This window comes from Haliaeetus leucocephalus, unplaced genomic scaffold (genome assembly GCF_000737465.1).
Source record: "Haliaeetus leucocephalus isolate CR32 unplaced genomic scaffold, Haliaeetus_leucocephalus-4.0 Scaffold317, whole genome shotgun sequence".
NCBI classification, from domain to species: Eukaryota; Metazoa; Chordata; class Aves; order Accipitriformes; family Accipitridae; genus Haliaeetus; species Haliaeetus leucocephalus.
Window position 1 is genome coordinate 8,925,116 of NW_010972753.1, and position 19,226 is coordinate 8,944,341.

Consider the following 19,226-nt stretch of genomic DNA (forward strand, 5'->3'; position numbering starts at 1 on the left):
TGGGGTGTGACGCGCGCGGCCCTGGTGGGCGCGCTGTGGCGCCTGGGGCACCCTCGGAGGGCGAGCCCCGGCCCCCCGCAGGTAGCTCCGGGGCTTCTCCCGCCCCTCTGCGGGCCCACCGGCTTCAGGAGCGAGAGGTGGGAGCGGAGGGCTGCCCCCCCGGCCCCCCACCGCCGCTGGGAGACGGTGCTGGGAGACTGCCCTCTCCCTTCCCAGCACGGGGCTCCGTGGAGCCTTTCGGGGCTTCGTTGCCTCGTAGGAAATTTTCGTGTTTTGCCGAGCTGCTTTTGTGATCGTTGTGAGTCAGGCTTGTGATCCGCGCTTCAGGCTTCCAGGCCCCATAAATAGTCTTCGCTCATTGTACCTTCGTTCTTCGGTCCAGGCTCACAAAGGCTTTTGAGGGCCGAAGTTCTACTGAGGTAGAACTTCGGTAAGGTAGAAGTTGGATTAAGTTTTCCGTAGGTGGGTGGGTAACAGTAGCAGGATTAATTGCATCTCAGAATTTATTCTCTAGACTTCACTGCGCATGTGGCCTAGTGTGGTCAAGCAGTTACAGGGGTGTTGTGGTCAAGCAATTATAGTGTGTCTGAGGAGAACGCTTGTGTTCCCAAGTTCAAATTCAGTTCTAATCATTGAGATCTTGAACAAGTCTAGCAAGGTAAATTTCCTTGAAAAGGATAGTGCCCTAATTTTATCCAGCTAAGCAATCCTGTCCTAAGTAAGCCAACTTGTCCTAAATAACATGTGTGACTGTCTTACAGCCTTGTGGAGAGCAACAGGTGAAATCCTACAGACGGAGCAAAACTATTTGTAGCAATTTCGTAAATTCCTTCTTAAACAAATTGGTCTGGAAACATTGTCCTTCAAAATGTGGGTTGATACGCCATTAAAAGTGATAGCAGGCCATCCAATGAACACATATCAATTTAAAACAAAAAGCGCTTGAATCTACTCCATATACTTCTGTCGGTTTGGCCTGTGTCCTTCCTTTTGCCACCCTTCCCGAACCTGCATCACAGTACTTTGTTCCTTTAGTATGTTTATCATAACACAGCTCAGATTTACTGTCAACATTTGTATGCATGGTCATGCATACAGGCTTTAAAACAGCATCTTCAAGGTCACATTGGTTAAATTAATGTTAAGGAAGATTATAACTGCACAACACATCAGTTTACTATTGCATTATTTTTGTAAATAGCCTTCAGATTTGTAGATGCCCTGGAAAACTCTTGTATGTAGCTGCTTGGATTGGTAGCTAATTTTCAGTGATCATATGAGTAAATACTAGTATTTTCTTTAGACTGTTATCTTATTCATGTAATTTTGAAGTATGCAGTCAGACTGATTGTGTAACTAGAACTTCAGCTTAGATGGGCTGCAGATATTTATTGCTCTCTTACTTGATTTTCTCAAGTCTTGTGTCACATTAGTTTTCTGTTAGAAACCTACACAGATTGCTCATTGGGGGGATACACCTGAAATTTTGCTGTGTGCATGTTATTGCTTATATACACCAAATACGTTTTAAAATTTATTTAGATAAATGTTTGTGTATGCAGCATTGCAGTTATGCTTAAGTGACTTTAAAATAGGAAGCTAGGTTGAAATAAGCCTCTCTGTTATTTCTGTGGAGTCCTTTCTGACTTTATTACACAGTAAATTACTGTCATCGTAATACAGATTAGAAATGTGCTTTTAGTCAACTTTGCTGTTCGAGGTAATGGCGAAGAGAGTGAAGGGGGATCCCAAATAAGTGAAAACCCAACATGAGAAATACTGCAGACTGTGGCTTCACACAGTCAGCTTAGGTCCAGTACCGCATCCAAGGAAGAAAAACATCTCACAACGTCATGTGGTTGGGAAGGCAGAGCAGAGACACCGGAGCTGTTCTGCAGAAGCCAGGTTGTTCCTGGCAGTGCTCTGTTTAAGCCAGCACTGACAAACTGCTGATCCTCCTGGCTCTGGGTTCAGTGGCTCAGCCTGTTGTCTGCATGAAAAGAGGTGTTATGCCAAGCAGTCCTGGAAGCAAACAGAGCCGTGTTGGTGCATAGCTGCTTGTGGGCTAACAGGATTTTGGAGTCTGCTTGGCTCTACTGAGAGTTAGCTTTACCATATCTGAACTGTAACGCTGCTCACAACCTGCTGAGTACACAGAAGTGTACTGTGCTGTGGCTCGAATAATTGTCCTGCTTTCATTAATGTGGATTTGTCCATCCTTAATTATTGGTGTATAGAAACCTTACTTTGTATTCCAGAGCGTTAAAACGATCAGTTCTCATCACTTGCATTACATAAACTGATAGGCGTGAGAGGGAAGAAGGAGGAATGAAAGCTCTAATATGTTCTTTTTCTCTGTTATGTAAGGGAAAGATTGCAAGACATCTGACAGCTTTTTATGTTTGTTTTTTTAGGTGTATGCGGTGATGAATTTAGTGTCTTACGATCACCTCAGTCAGTTGTTTTTCGAGATGGAAGTTGGCCCATTCCTGGCGAGCGGATCCCAGATGTAGCTGCATTATCCATGGGCTTTTCTGTTGAAGATGTATGTTTCAGGTCTTGATTTTGAAATGCCTCTAAAACTACAGACCTGCTCACTTAACATGCAAATCTTCCTGTCATGTGCTGGAATATATAAAATATCATCCTGTTTGTCTTGAGGAATGCATGACTTGTCAGAGTGTGGTTTCTAAGCATAGAGCTGTATCAGTCATATGAGCAGCAAAAGGCTGTGCTAGCTGGCTAATTTGAATCATCAGCTATAGAAGGAAGCAAGCCTGCAGAGTCTTTACACTGCTGTTCTTCAGTTCCTCTGAGACCCAACTACATGCTGTATCCCCCCCATCCATGGTCATGTGCTGAGGATCTGTGGAAACCACTGTCATGTCTTGTCTATGAGCTATCTGTAGGGCTCTGCTCTTGGGTACTCTGAAGATTGTGAGAAATCCCTTGACTAGGCAGGCATTTTGTCAGGTCAGCAAGCTTGTCTGCTGAGGATAGTTAATAAGAACAAGTAGATAGGATACATAGGAAGTAATCCAAAGACTTGAAAACCTAATTTGTGGTAGTGTTTTCCCAAATTAGGTTTTTGAATATAGCTTTAGTGGTGTTTAAAGTGGGGCACATGAGTAGGAGCCCTTGGACTGATTCCATCTTGCCTACTGAATTTTTTGCTGGGCTTCAGCAGGGATGAGTGGCTGTTGAAGCAGTACATGAAAGCGTAATAGCCAGGCGTCTCTAGTAGTGTCTGTGTGTGGCCAGATACTCAAAGCTAAAAGCTGTGATATTCTCACAATGCTGGTGAGGTAGGCTGGTTCCCATTTCTTCCATACTGGAGCTAGGCAAGAGGTCTGGTAAGTCTGGTTTGAATGCAGGTCTGTTTAGCCCGTGTTTTGGAATTTGTCTGAAAATATCTTGCTGTCAATTAATTATGCTTTTTTGTCATTGAACTAGTAACAAACTCTTATGAGTAGTATTCCTAAGAAGTATATTTTGATTATTTTATCAAGAAAAAAATGATACATCACATGGTATTGTGTGCATTGCATGTGAAGACACACAGCAAAACAGTGGGGTTTGGCCCATTTTGAACACTTGACTTTTCGCATACTGGTCATCCAGCTGTATGACGTGGTTATCATGGAAAAAAAGTGTTTCAGTGCTCACTCTTTGCCTTTGCCGCTGCTTGGAATTCATTTGCTGTGATGGGTCTGTAGCACCCTTTAGAAATAGTTCTCTATTAGTATTATTTCAAATCCTAGAAGCAGGCAGGGAAGGAAGTGTTTAAATTACTCTATTCAGTTAAACCCTGAAACTGAAAGTTATCAGCATTGTCACTAAGGCAGAGATCACCGTGTAGGCAGCTTCCAACCCTTATATGGAGGATACTGCAGGGCCCAAACACTCATTTTGCAGTTTACATCAGGGCTGTAGTCTAGGAACATAAACTGACAGTGCAGTAGGTGCACTGTAGGGAATTTAGAATTCTTATGCATTACTACATTGGGGATTCTCAAAAACATTCCTCCCCTGTTAAGGCAAGATAAAACTGAACCCCTTTCTTGTCCCTGATGATGCTTTAAAAGGTTTTTCTTCTGTTTCTTTGAGGCGATACAGATCATAATGTCAATGACATTTAATTCTAAAATCCAAATAAATTGGTTGGTTTCATAAAACTTAAACAAGCAGTTGTGTGTTTTACACAAATGGAGAAAACTGTTTGAATTCATTCCAAATAGATGAATTTGTATTTTGTGCCTGAATAAACTGGCCAGGTAGCCTTCACTGTGCTCTTACCAATACATAACTGTAGTAAGCTACTAAGGAATCTTTTTATGTTTCTGTGCAAATTTGCAAGTTTAGATTAGTATTAGTTGGTATGATTGACACCCACCTCCCTTTTTTCCCCCCGTTTCTTTCTGGTGCTGAAAATATCAAGATGCTAGTGTTTTAATGTGCCTAAACCTGTTTCTGTAGTGTTTTGCAAAAGGGTTTGTTTTTGTGGGCTTTTTTTGGTTGGGTTGGGTTTTTTTATATTTATTTTGGTTGGGTTTTTTTGTTTTAAATTCAGCCTTCACTTGTTAAATACAGACTATGATATGTCTAATTTAATTATGGGAAATAACTCTTGATATATCCAATATGTATAATGCTTTCTCAGTGTAGACTTTGCTATGAAGTTACTGGCAGCTTTTAAACTAACAGTTTCTTCATGGTTAACTTAGCATTATTCAAGATGAAAACATTCTAGTGTTAACTTACTTCCCCATGAAATTTCCAATAGGCTGTCCTGCACAGAGATATTTAACAAGTTATTTTGCTGTAGTGGTTGGGGAGGTCTCCTCTCTTTCTCCTTGTGAAATACAAGGTTTTTTACTATTTTGTAATAGGACCTTTCCTGGCCTGGGCTTGCAGTGGGTGATCTGTTTCACAGACCACGAGCTACTGTGCTGGTAACAGTAAAAGGAGTAGACAAGCTGACGCTACCTGTGAAAAGGATTTCTTACCCTATTGAGAATGTGAGTATCCACGTTTGGAACTATCACACGATTTCTGTGACTCTTGTGATCTAATGAGAAGTACATGACTGTCTGCTGTAGTCCTTTATGTTGACTTATTTCTTACTTCACTTGTAGTTCACATACCCCCCTAGAATGGTGGATCAGGCTGTATAGATAAATAATCCACTCAGACTCCTGTACCTTTAGGTAAGGTACAGAGGTAAGAGGCCTTTAAGATTACCCAGGGCCTCCTGTGTTGAGTTCAGTAACTTGTTTGCCCAAAGTGTGTTCTCCTTGAAAGGCATCGAGTTTTAATATGTTTGTACCAAGAGGCAGAGAATCTACTGCTTCCCATGTTAACATATTGATTCATAGTCAGAATCATTAACTTTTACTTTTTTTGCTTCAGCTGAGTGCGCGTGATAACATTTTATATGATGTTGATTCTTTGATGTACTGTATGGCCCTCTAAGCAGTCTTGTGAGTTTTCCTCAAGTACTTGACTGTGAAGTACAGCACTTTGAGACAATAATTTGATTATACTGTATCAAAAAGAAAACAACAAACAACACTACATTTACCTGTCACTGTCTGTCTTCGCTGAGACTCTTTTCTCACACTTGTCACAGCATCATAGAATGATTTAGGTTGAAAGGGACCTCTTGAAATCATCTAGTTCAACCCCCTGATCAAGCAGGGTCAGCTAGAGCAGGTTGTCCAGAACTGTGTCCAGTTGCGTTTTGAGTATCTCCACAGATGGGCGACTCCACAATCTGTTTGAGCAACGTGTGCCAGTATCTGACCACCCTTACAGTAAAAACCTGTTTTCTTGTATTCAGATAGAATTCATTGTTTTTAAATTAATGCCCATTGCCTCTTCTCCTGTCATATGATTTTGTCCACACATATCTTAACAGGAACACAGTAACTTACACAATATTGGTAGCTGTACAGTGTCTATTCATTGCTCATTTATAATATATTGTCTGCTTTAATCCATTTTGCTGCAGCATTGGACTAGTTCTTCATGTTGAGCTGTTGTTTTTCAGGTTATTTCTAGTTAGTTAATTCTGCTTCTGCCTCTCTTGGAAAACTTTGTTTTGCACCAGTTTACCATGCATTTTGTCTCTGTGTGACTGCTGTGCTCCTATTAAGAATTATTATTTATCATTTTATTATTTCAGTCAAACTGTGGCATCATCAGTGACAATGTTGAATAGTGTTTTGTTTAATATTGACACCCTATTGCACACCCCAAGATGAGGTGATAATTTCCCTAGGAAATTACTTTTGCAGCTATCAGGCAGTCTTTTAGTCTATTTTAGATATTAGCGTTTAATTGGAATGTTATGTGGCTTTATATTGAACTCAGGTCAAATTCAGCTTAACACAGATCTGCTTTCACATCAGCTTTCAAGCACAATTCACTAGGTCAGGCACAGTTACATGTTGGCAATTGCTGAAATGGTATCTGGACCAAAACTGATTTAGGATTGTCTGCACCTGACCATGTAGGCATTGCTAATTTGCGGAAACCTTAAATATACTTGAAGTCTTCAGTCGTATTTGCACTTGTAACTTTGATAAAGTTCTGATGTGTACATAATGCATATTTTCTTTATTTCCCATTAATAGGAATTAATATTCCTAAGTTTTAATTGTTTCAGTTAACTGCTGCCATGTCTTCAGATGAGCTGCCCCAAATGTATGCTGGCAAAGTACTGGTTCTCTGATATTCAAAAATAGTTTCAAATGATCATCACTGAGTCCATGTTCGGGACCACTGGGTACAAATTATCCTAGTTTACAGACTTACTAAAATTTATTAGAAAAAATATTTTTATGCTCTTTAACTAGTGAATGGAAATGAGCCATTCTACTTCTGTTTAGATGAAACGCAGAAGTAAGTGTTTAGAAAAACTAACAGTGTTATTAGCTTGCCAGTAATGACGCTATACTGTGCTAGGATTTCTTTTATTCTTAGCAATTTTTTATATGGCTCCTTTCTTTAGTGTTTTAGCAGTTGGTCTTTCTGATGGTATATTTTCATTCATCAGTTTTCTGTGGTTCATAACTTTGCATTTGGACTAAGATTGGTTTTCCCTTTTGTATTGCTTCTGTATTTGTTGGTCTTGCTTTACTGATAAACAAGGCTATACTCTTAGCTTAAGTAAGCCTCTTAATTACACAGTCATGGCCCCTTGGAGTTCTTAAAAAATATATTGTGTCTGCCATATATACAAATAAATTGTCTGTTCATAGATACACAGTTGATGTTTTGTTTTGCACATTGGCTCCTATTGTTATTATCACTTTCAAAATACACTCTTTGCTCAGAAAGGAGTTGTCCTATTTTTGCAGATTTCTGTAGTTAAGCAAGTTATCTCCTCTTACATCGTTGGGCCCCGTTTTACCCAAAAAACTAACTAGACTTTGTCTTCCAGGCTGTTCCTTTCAGTCTTGACAGTGTTGCAAACGCTATTCATACTTTGTTCTCTGAGGAAACTCCTGTGGTCTTGCAGCTGGCCCCCAGTGAGGAAGTGAGTATTGCTTCACTTCTGATTCCAGATGTTGCAAGTAGTAAACCTCTTTCCACTTGTGTGGCTGGAGCAAACCCAACTGATTATATGAAATATTTTGCATTGGAGAGAGATTGCAAGTATGACTGATTACTAATGTGTGACTGGAAAAACTAACCTCTGTTGTTATTAAACAATGTTTATTCCTGCAGAGAGTGTACATGGTGGGCAAGGCAAACTCCGTATTTGAAGATCTTTCTGTCACGCTGCGCCAACTGCGAAACCGCTTATTCCAGGACAACTCTATTCTCAGCTCCCTTCCTCTCAACTCCCTCAGCAGAAACAATGAGGTAAAAAACTTTAATCAGTGGGAACTTTTGTGATTTTTTTTTTTCTAGTATTCTTAGTTAACTTGTGCTTTTCCTTTTTTCTTTCTTCTTTTTTTTTCCCCTTGCTTTGCCTAAGAGAGCCCACTCTAATTTTTTCTGACTGAATTTTAAGAATTAAGTTTTTTTGTAAGTAACTTTATTGAAAGAGTAATTTCCTCCTAGCATGTTCTGATGCTGTAACAGACATAACCTGTTATAAAATACTGAGACTTGCAACAAAATGAGACTTCCCTAACTTTGGTTTCATCAAAGGAAATACCTGTCTCTTTCTTTCTGCCTCTTCCTCCAGGTTGACTTGCTTTTTCTGTCAGAACTACAAGTCCTACATGATATTGCAAGCCTGGTAAGGTTTTTTTGAAACACTTTCCCCGTCTTATGTCACAAACTTCAGACATCTCATTTAAAGGTAGAGAAGCTGTAACCAGGATACTTGGCAGTCAGTGATAGATATTCAAGTGTGTCATCAGTTGGTTGCATCAGTTTAAATAGTGCATTCTCAGGTTATTTGTATCAGCCCTGTCACTGGCAGAAGAAAATGAGAACCTTAATCATCTGTAGTTTCTTTTGTATTGTGTTTGGTGCAAATGGGAATTCTGAGCTGTTATTTCTCCATACCCAAAGACACAGGAAGTACTCAATGAAGAATTTGCCAGGGCTTTCCTTGTTTTCTTACTTGAGAAGTATAATGGTACTTAAGAACATGTTCTTTGCCCTGTCCACCATTTTACTTCAAAATGTCACTGTAACATTTTAACTGAAAAGACTGGAGTGACTTTTGTAGCGTGAATAGTGATGGTGATAGAAATGTTTCAGTGGAAGGGTGAGTTTTTAATTCTTAATGATCTCTTTACTAAGAAGCTACTGTGTTGTTGTGTGGTTTGGGTTTGGTTGGTTTTTTTTTTTGTCCTTTACGCTGCAGCCCTCAGCTACTTAAAGTAAAAGATACAGTCATGAAAAACTTGGAAATTCACATTAGTTGAAGGGCTGGTGGAGAGAAATGGGGCTCTTGAGAAGAGGAGGTAGAACAACTTGGTTTTGTCTTGCAGACTAGAAATGCTGTAGTTAAAGTAGATGGGAAGATACGAACAGATTAAATTCCTTGCTTTCAGAGACTGTTCTCTTATGCAGGCAAATGTCAGTACTGCAGCTTCACACCTGCAGAAGTGCAAGAATATCGTTACTCTCCTTTGAGATAATTTGGATTATGTTGGTTGGATTTTATGACAATGGGATGATACTCCTTAAGTAAACTACTTCTGTACATGAGCAACCTACTTAGTTTTGTAAGGGCCAGCTTCAGCAGAGGGAATAGTAGTATCCAAGTATTATAGTTTATGTTTGTTTTTTTTTTTTTTCTCCAAGCTTTATTTTTATGGCAGTCACAGAACAAGGATTCTGATGTGAATAAGTTTAATGTTTCTTTACTTTAGTAGAGTTATATACTACATGTGTATAACCTCACGTTAGGATTAGATGCTACCTGATGATCATCTGCTTCCTTCTGTAGAGTAAGGAAAGAAACAATTGTGGACATCTTCTAGTTAAGTTGGCAAGAAATTCCACTTCCTAGTCAATATGGAATATGACTGTGGAAAGTGTAGCTGGATTAGTCCCAGCAAACTGATTTTTGTGAAATGTGTTTTTAAAGTAACCTGTGTGTGAATTAATTTCTTTCTGCCCTCAATGGTGTGCCAAAGCTGTCTCGACACAAGCACTTAGCCAAAGATCACTCTCCAGACCTGTATTCTCTGGAACTGGCTGGTTTGGAAGAGGTTGGAAAACGATATGGGGAAGACTCACAGCAGTTCAAGGATGCTTCTCAAATTCTTGTAGACTCTTTGCAAAAGGTATGCTTTCTACCTAATGAACAAAACCCACAGGAATACTAAGGAAATAATTTTTTCTATTAACTACAAGGGAGTTTATTGACTATCTGCTGCTTTGAATTGTCACTTCATTAGTGATGGCTTGCCTGATGCTTGTTTTTGTTGTTTGGTTTTTAAAATGCAGTTGTTCAGTTGTAAAATTGAATGTTACAATTTGTCACTCTGGAAAGTGTTGACATGATTCTACAATGTGTTAGATATTTTGCGTGAAGGAGTAGGAATATATTGAAGCCGTATATCAACATGACTCGATATGTTTGTTTTTCTGAAATAAATATCTTGCATTTAAAGCCACCAGTATGTCTCACAAAAACTGGCTCTCAGAAATGTGGAAATATCTTTATCCCATGGTACAGTGGTCAGTTTCCCCTTGCCCACAAAGCTGTTTTTCCAAGCCTCTAAAATAACTGCTGTTCATCTATCAATGTGCTCAACAAAGTAATTCTTTAGCAGGTCTTATGTAATCATTCGATAAAATCTTTATTAAGACCATTCGCTTTTGAGAGTTTCAAAAGCATGATGGAAAAGTGTAAAAGCATTAATTTCCCAGTGGAAGGTTGAGAACCTAAATATTTCGTTGAAACTGACAGACATACAATTGGGAAACTATATGGCGGTGGGCCTTTTTGTAAAAGGGATGAAAGAACGAGTTTCAGCCCAGAAAACAGTCATAAGCTGCAGTCTGCTGAACAGTGCTTGAGCGGTTTTAAAGAGATGTTGTAAACCAGGTGAAAGTTGGCACTTTCTTAGTGGAATTCTAAAATAGTTTAAATTTTTACAACTTTCCATAATTATTCCTGAAGGTGACATCTTAGGGTTTAGTACAACTTGCTAACAAAACTCTGCTTAATTCCTGGCTACAGTGTAGGTTTTAAATTAAATCACTTTTGTTTTTCCAGTTTGCAGATGAGATGTTTAATCTGTATAGCGGGAATGCAGTAGTAGAAGTGGTAGCTGTAAAGACATTTAATTCTCCCCTCACAAGGAAGACTCGCTCCATTCTCCAGTCTACACAGGTAGTAGATGCACATTTTTCTGTATCTCATTTATTAAAAGTGATCCAAACTGTATTACTTCTTCACTTGAGCGTAACATTTTTAAGGACTAGAATACTGACTATGTTTTAGGCGTGGGTGCGAAGAGGTCAGCTTACCTGTCTTGATCTTCACTTAATGATACAGTAATTTAGGTTGAAGAGGGCCTCTGGGGGTCATCTAGTGCAACGTACTGCTCAAAGCAGGATTAGTTTAGTAGTTAGATCAGGCTGCTCAGGTTCTTGTCCATACAAGTTCTTTAAAAGTCCATGGCTGGAAGTCTCACAGCCTGTTCCAAAGTCTTAACCACTTTCACTGTGAAAACTTTTTCCCATATGTCGTGTTAGAACTTGCATTTCTGCCATTTTCTCCCCAGTACAGTAGTGCACGGGAGTCCTGCCTCCCGGGTGGGGAAAAAATTGTTTTCCTTGACTTGCTGCCTACAGTCCAGATGCAGCCCAGGATGCAGTTGCCCTGCATCACTGCAGGGGCACACTGCTGAATCCTGTTCAGTGTGTCCACCAGGACCTCCAGGTCCCTCTGCAGAGCTGCTGCCCAGCCGGTCAGTCCACAGCCTGTGCTGTCACATGGGGTTATTCTGTCCCAGGTGCAGGGCTTTGAGTTTCATAAGGTTCCTGTCAGCCCATTCCTTTGGATTCCGTGAATGTCAGTCACATAATCTCTTTTGCATTTTGTGCCCTAGCATCAGAATTGACTAGACAAAAATGCATCTCAGCTATTCAGATTGCTCAGATTTTCGATGTAGTCAGAACGTGTTTTGTATGCAAGCTAACTTTAAAGTAATACGCATTTTCTTTATTACAGAGCGAAACAGAAAATCCATATAACCTTGCCTATCCATACAACTACAACTACTCTGTAATCTTCAACATTATTCTGTGGATGATGATAGGTCTTGCTTTAGCTGTGATAGTTATCTCCTACAACCTCTGGAACATGGATCCTGGGTATGACAGCATTATTTATAGGATGACGAATCAGAAGATAAGAATGGATTAAACCGCACTGTATTTCAGCGCAAGGAAATGATGAAGAGTAAGGTCTCCTTTAAACTGTGTGGAAAACAAATATTCTGCCATGGTTAATTGTGGAACTTTTTAAAAGGTGTATTTATTTCTAAGTTGGGGTTTTTTCCCCCCCCCCCCTCAAGCCTATTTTAAATGTTAGTAGTAGCACCAGAAAGGATTTAGAAATTGAAATCTGCTTGTTTAAAAAAAACCCGAAACAAAAAAAAAACCAACAAAACAATCCCCAAAGTAAATGTTATCAAAGTAACATCATTCCATTTTTTTATCATGTAACATGAGTTTTTGAAATGCCCTATACTGCCTGTGACTATGTGCAAAACAGATAAATTGAAATTATGATAGCAACATGTTGTTTGAAACTTTTACACTGGAAGATTAGAAATTATAGCTAAATTGTTGTGTTGTATATTATGAACCAGTTGTAAATGTTTGATGTAAATATTTATAATGGCTATATGTAACTTCAGAGAGGATAGTAATTATTCTTTAGTAAAATACTAAATATAGAAATATTTCTACAAGACTGTGATTCTAGTGGCACAAATTGCATTTTGATCTCATGTTGATGGCTCAGATGTGAGCTGTAGACAGAAGGATCTTTTACCTAGAACTTTACTGATTTGGAGGTAAATAACACTAGTGTGGCTGGTCTATACAGTGGAGGGTCTGTAAATACTGAAGTAGCACCAGTCTGATCATGGTCTAACGTCACATACAGTTGAAAGTTCCTGGTATGATGCTTCATATTCCTTCCATTTGTGTTGATGTTATTATAAAAACCTAAATCACTTCTTTTTCATGATAAGAGTGGACCAACACTTGATTTAAGTATACCTGGATTACAGTCCTGCTTCAACCATTCAATAAAACAAAGAACAGTGGTTCTTGAATGGATTTATTCTTTGTGGCTTCGTAGGTGTGGCTACTTCTATTTAGTATTAGCTCAGCTGAACAGAATGGGTGCTGGCAGCCTTCTATATGTAACAGTGGGCCTAAGTCTGTAACAGTTTAGTTTTAACTGTCTTTCGAAAGCAGATGTTGGAAGATCACCTTGTATGGATTGATTTTCCTAAACCAAATAGCGAGCCTTGTTAAAACAGGTGGTTAATCTCTGGCTTGAATCTTTTTTAGAACTGCCTACTTTTCAGAAACTCATTTGCTCTTGTGGTAAAAGGAATTCTTCCAGACTACAGCAATGTGAATGAAAACTACTTTTTTCATCTTGTCGTCTTCTAATGTGCTTAACTTTCCCTACTGTTAGGAGATGTTTTTTCCACTTGCAGAAAAGATCTGCTCATTGAATTAATTTGTCTTGTTTACTGCATATGTCAGATTTGGAGGGGTTGAAGTTGTTTGTGACTTGGAGATCCCGAACATTGCTTCATGTTGAATTGACTAACATGCTGCAGCTTTGCCTAAGTCCAGAAAATCCAGTTTAGTATATGTTACAGTCATTTAAAATTACTTTTAATGGCACTTAAAGTTAATCTGGGTGATTAAGATGAATAAATAGAAAGGGAGAGTTGCATTGCCAGTTTCTCTGACAAGAATATGTAGTCTAATTATTGAACATTCTGTAACACACTTGCAGTGTTTTGATGAGAATCAAATCCGTCTGATGAAGCTGTACAACTTTATTATGCAAACAATTAAAATACAGCTGTAGCATCCTGTTTGATAGGCATGAACCCTAATGTTGTAAGTAAACTGTTACGTGATAGTCTATATGTTTTAAATTTCTTTGACTGTTTTGCGATCACTTTATATGGAAGGCAGTACCCCAGAACTTCAGCAGGAAGCATGATCTACAGTAAGAAAGGGGGTAGTACATTTAATAGTAGAATATTTACAACTAAACTACACCTTAGAAAAATTATGTATGTGGCAGGAAGAAGAATGACCACTGTCAGGTTACTGTCAGATTGCAGGGACCAGTTTGCAGTGAAAGGTTAACAAACACAAAGGTAAGGCAAAGGTAAATGCTCTGGGATTATTTAGAAGTTTGCATTGTTTTCAGCTGTCTTGGACATAAAGCAGTTGAAATAGAGTAAGCCACTTCATGGGATTCTGCTTGTCCTAAACAATACTAAGAGGTTTAAAATGTTAAAATACTCCTTAAAAAAACAATGCTGCAATAGGTTCCCTGATATTTCAAATCACTCTCTGAAATTTCTGATTACCGATTTACAGTTGTTAAGTCTTTTTATATTAATTTCCTTATTTCTTAAGGAGATGCTTAAGCTCCATTTCTGAGACTTGTTGCATGAATTATCTGGTCAATTGCAACATCTTTGCTACAACATACAGTGATCATGAAGTGTGCTAAGGCGTCTCTATGTACTATTAGAAATAAGGAGCTCAGCTCTGCCAAAAGAGTAAAGCTGCCATAATTAATTTAAAGTAAATGGGAAGCATTAATGTGACAGACTTTTTCTGAAGAACCTCTTGGAGAGGTTCTGTCATATGGAAGAACAATATATCTGGGGTAAAAATATACTACACTGTGATTCTAATAGGCCAAGCACTGTAGTAATAGAAAGTTTGAGAGGGCTCACCTGCTTTTATCAGCAATAGGTAACTCAAGTTGCAGCTTTGTAGAGAGTGTTTCAGTAAGGCCTTTTAAGGAGGAAAAAAAAAAGAAAAAGGATAAAACATGTTGCACATCTACTGTCTATTACTAGGACTCCCAATGCTTTTGCAAGATTAGGCTGTGTGGGCTGTGGGTTCTTCATTTTGAACCAAGTGAAAATTAGTCATGCTATAGACTTTTCGGTGAGGATTTACTTCAGTTTGAGCTTCTTACTGGTCTGTATTGAATTAGCGCATTCCTAGTTTACTTAATTCAGAGGTTTAATCAGATTAGTAGTCTACTTCAGATACTGGTGCAGAGTTTCACAGGAGCTAGTTGTTTAAAGTGACTGTATAATTAATTGTAAGTGTTTAATGTCTGCATGCCAAGTATACCTAGGTAGCTATATTGTAATCAGTCTGAAGTTGGCAGTATGGAGTTTGTTTAAATGCAGGACCTGCCATTGAGCTGGTCATCCTGTCAGCTCTGTTCCAGCTGCTTGCTGCTACTGTAGGCTCTAATTTTACTTTTTAAAGCTAGTCTTAGACTACTTTGAAGGGCACATTTGAGTTCCCACTCCTTGTGTTAGTACCATGTTTGTTCATTCTCATGGCTGCAGCTCCTCAGCTGGTACTGAAGGTGCTTTTGAGTACTCTAATGTGCGCTATTTCTTAAATACCAGTTGCTTTGTGCAGCCCAAGCTACTTTTTGAACCACTCTAAAGCCACTGTGCCTTAGTTTGAGCTAGGTAAGCAAGACGCATTATATTGTATCGGTAGTACTGGTCCTTAACTGCTAATCATACAGGCAATTACAGTGCTCATCTCTGAGCCAGGAATAGCCTTTTCATACTTGGAATTCAGTTAATTGGAATGAAAGTGCTGTCAACACCATGAGACCTGCTATTGATCATTCTCTTTAAATTTAATCATCCCAAGAATATAAATTTTGAAAGGATTTATGTGATATGGCAGAAATTGTAGGTTTTGTGTATAGTGCTGCCAAGCAAGCAATGAAACTGTCACATGAAGCTCTGTGAAGGAAGGCAACGGTGAGAGCAGAAGCCCACAGTTTTGTTTTCCAAAGGGAAGTTACCACTCTTCTTTTGAGGCGCTCCTGCGAGGCCAAGGGAGGGAGAGGGATGCAAGGAAAATGTAGCCTGTATTGGCATCCTGTCTGCTCAAAGGGAGAAGGGCAGGAGAATCATTATGAAATGTTCTGCAGCAAGCAACTTTCAGCCAGGCTGGAAAAGGCTTGATATAGTGCTGTCTGTAGGATTTAGGATGTAACTGCTGCAGGGACTGGTGATCTGTTCACCAAAGAGTTTTTTCCTGGGGAGCTTGGCCTCTGGCAAAAAGGCTGAGATGTATTTGCTTGGGTCTGCTTCAGACCTTAGTCATATATTGTCCAGTATTTGGATTGGGGAGTACCTAGGGTCTGGGTAGCTGTTCTCATGGAGTGCTGACATTTCTGAAAAAGGAGAGAATTCTGAGTCAGAATTGAAGCCTGAGCATTGCTTTTGATATTTAGACTGAAAAGAGAAAATAAGCCATAAATAAAGGGTTCTTCTAAGAGTCAGTGTGCTGCTTTTTTCTAGATAATCCCCCAAAGCTTAAACTTGGCAGAAGGGAGGTATAATCTAGGCTTTGCGTATGCCTCAACTTTCCAGAATTCTCTGTGGCAGGCATAGCAACTTCCAAAGTTCTTCCGGTGCACTGCGGTTGCAACACACGGGCAAGGGAAGCCTAAAGCAGATCTGAAATGTGTAAATGTTATGTTCAAGTCTTAAACCCCCCCCCCCCCAAAAAAAAAAAACCCAAACAAAAAAGGAAGTGGAAATGAAGAAACCACGTTGAAATGCAAATGTTGAGCAATGTTGCAAGTGATTGCTGGGATATATAGGTCAGCCTTAATGGAGGCGACAAGGACACTGCCAGAGTCTAGCACAAGGAGATAAGCATCTGTCTCAAAACAAAAAAAACCCGCAATGACATTTTGAATCCTATACTGACACAATTTTTCGGCTATGGTGAAATGGGTGCTTTGAGATAAAATTCACAGATGTTCTCTAGAAAGAATTAAACTTTGTGCTCAAGTAGGGGTCAGGGAGTGTCCTGCACTTTTTATTTTCTCTTCTGCAGGCCCTGAACCAGATTCTTAAGATTCATCTTGTAGAGCGGGGAGAGGGGATCCACACAAGTATTGCAGGACAGAAAAGGAGGCAGATCAAGGAAGACAGAAGTGGAACTATAGGATTTCAAATCCAGCAGAACAAAAGAAACTGGAATAAATGGGGAACACTATTTCCTGTTCTCTTCTGCCACTAATGCAAGGTGTTGCTATGGAGGAACTACAATACTAAACTGTTAAAGGGCTTCTAGAGCTCACAGTGTGAAGGATGGAAGAGAAATGAGTGAAAGCTAGCCAGTGTACACAGAACCCATATCCCTGCAGGAGCAGGGCTGGTGTGTGGTGTGTTGCTGGATCGGAGAGCAGAGACTCCAACAACTCCCTTTGTGCAGAGCTAGCACAGATGCTGGCACCGCTGCTGCCAAGCCCTCTCCAGGCACTGCTTGCAACCACAGACCACAGCAGGTCTCTGAACTGGGACCGCTCCTGGGCAAGTCTTTGGTCTTGCTGTAAGTGACTGCAATCTCCTGGTCCAGTGACAAATTTGGGTCCCTCAGCCTTGGGGTTTTTTTTGGGGGGGAAACATCTCCTGTAGTTGGTGCACTAGGAGGTATTATACCACTTCCCATACTTCTCAGAGACATGTGCCCTGCCACAACGCAACTGCTGTGAAATCACTGTGCTGTTGTTTCTACTCAGACTTGTGCAACATGTGTCCTGCCTGACCAATGATGAGGTACAGGGTACAGAAAGCCCAGGTGACCACATTCCTCTCAAATAAACAGAGCAGAAACTGACAGACAGCATGAAGCCAGGCATCCGAAGAGCCTGCTCCAGTGCACCCTCCTACCTGAACTGCTGGAAAATCAACCGCTACAGATGGTGCCTGTCTATGACAGGCAGGAGACAGGTCTGCTGAAGGGCTATCGAAAACCAGGAACGGATAGGCGGTGCTCTGAAACTGTAGAGATTCTGATAGATGTCTGTAACAAAATTATCAGGAATTCTTTTCTAGAATAGGTCAAAAAGGCATGCTAAACTGCATCTGTACCCAGGAGTGTTTGAGGACAGCTTTTATAATACAAATCCTATCCTTAAATAGGGACTTACCTTGCTAGTGCACTTTCAGATTTTAAAGAGATTCTTCTATTGCTGAAGAACAGCTTCATACTAAAGGACTCTGGTTATCAAATTTAGTAATGCCATCGATGTCACCCAACATCACCAAAAATACATAGCTAAGTTCTTGGCATGAATACACATCATAAAATATGTAGAATGCTTCATAAAGGAAACAAAATTCATGGTTGCACCAAATGTTTTTATGCAGACAGTCAAATTCCACTTTAATTATGCTCCAGCGCATGAAGTCACGATGATGACAAATTTACATGCCCTTAATCTAGTGAGCATATGCTTTTCATTAGGCAACAGGGATAGAAGCAGTATGGCTAGGATAAATTCATAGTAATTTAGCTGGTGGTAGCTTATAGCCCAAACTTTAAGGTCACTGACTTGAAAGACTTCAGTGCTGTCTACCTACTTACCTTCTCAACCCCCTTATTTTAAGTACTTCCTTAAAATGCCATGGCCAAAGTATCCAAGGAATTAATAAAAAAAAGTCTGCTGCGATGCCCGTGTAATCAGTTACAGCATTTGGAACACAGCAGAGCTAAACGGGAGCTCTGACTACATCCTACAGTAGGTGATCAATCAAAATCTTGACTAATGTACAGCATCAGCTTGGAAAGAAAAAAAACCTTTAAGCGATCAGATGACTCTCAACTCCTATTTCTGTCACTGTTAGTCTCTGTTGCAGAAAAAACAAAAGAGGAAAAAGTACATAAAAACAGCTGTACCCATTATTTTCAATTGACCTATCTCAAATGTTTCAGCTAGTTGACGGAGCCAAGAGGAAGCAGCAAGACTCCACTGCCCACGCTCCCCATAGCTGAGCTGCCACCACAGCTGCTGGAGCACCTCTAACTGGGGCAGCCAACCCTGAGAAAGTCATCAGATTTGCAAACAAATGAGTTTAACCTAAGCCATGTTGGTAAATGTGCAGCTCTGCCCTCTGGAAATCTTCAGGGAGGTGTGCCCTAGGTTATTATGTACATCCTTGGGAGCAGAGAGGTTCTAGTTCGTGGCTGAATGTGGTCTTATTTCCAAGGGAAGCCTGGTGGCACCCAAATGGTCAGAGTAGCTCTGGGTAACCTCAGAGGAAAATGTGCTAGGAAAAGGAAGTGCAATCAACTGTCAGTCACGCAAAGAAGCGGATGGGGTGAGGAGGTGTAACTGGAAAAAGCAAAAACTAAGATAAGCACTCTGTATGCGAATTGGTCTTGATCTCTTCTGTGCACGTGCACACACAGACTTATATTGGTCTTTGCAAATGAAATGTTGGAAAAAGAGGTTTCCTTCCCTATTAAAAACATTACTTTTATTAAAAAGTGGAAATATTTTTACATTCTTTCTATATTTTAAAGGAGATTTTTAAAAAAAGTATGCTCAAGATTTTGTAAAAATGAGGATTTATAAACTCAGAAGTCTAATAGGAATACATCCACCTAAAAAGATGTCCAGTAAAAACATCTTCAGGAAGAATGCGCCCATACCCCTAACATCCCAAAGGTGATGCTGACTACCAAAA

The 19,226-nt window shown here is 39.8% G+C and overlaps 1 protein-coding gene across 1 annotated transcript in view; it reads left to right on the forward strand.

Annotated features, from left to right (window-relative positions):
- Positions 1–12,763, forward strand: part of ATP6AP2 (ATPase, H+ transporting, lysosomal accessory protein 2) — a 13,030-nt gene extending 267 nt beyond the window's left edge. The window contains 11 exon segments of the mRNA XM_010571351.1: positions 2,415–2,484; positions 2,487–2,545; positions 4,890–5,018; positions 7,445–7,540; positions 7,732–7,869; positions 8,198–8,251; positions 9,606–9,621; positions 9,624–9,690; positions 9,692–9,755; positions 10,694–10,810; positions 11,654–12,763. Of these exon segments, the coding sequence (XP_010569653.1) occupies positions 2,427–2,484; positions 2,487–2,545; positions 4,890–5,018; positions 7,445–7,540; positions 7,732–7,869; positions 8,198–8,251; positions 9,606–9,621; positions 9,624–9,690; positions 9,692–9,755; positions 10,694–10,810; positions 11,654–11,848 (993 nt within the window). The 5' untranslated portion in view covers positions 2,415–2,426 and the 3' untranslated portion in view covers positions 11,849–12,763.
- Positions 12,764–19,226: the final 6,463 nt, after the last annotated feature.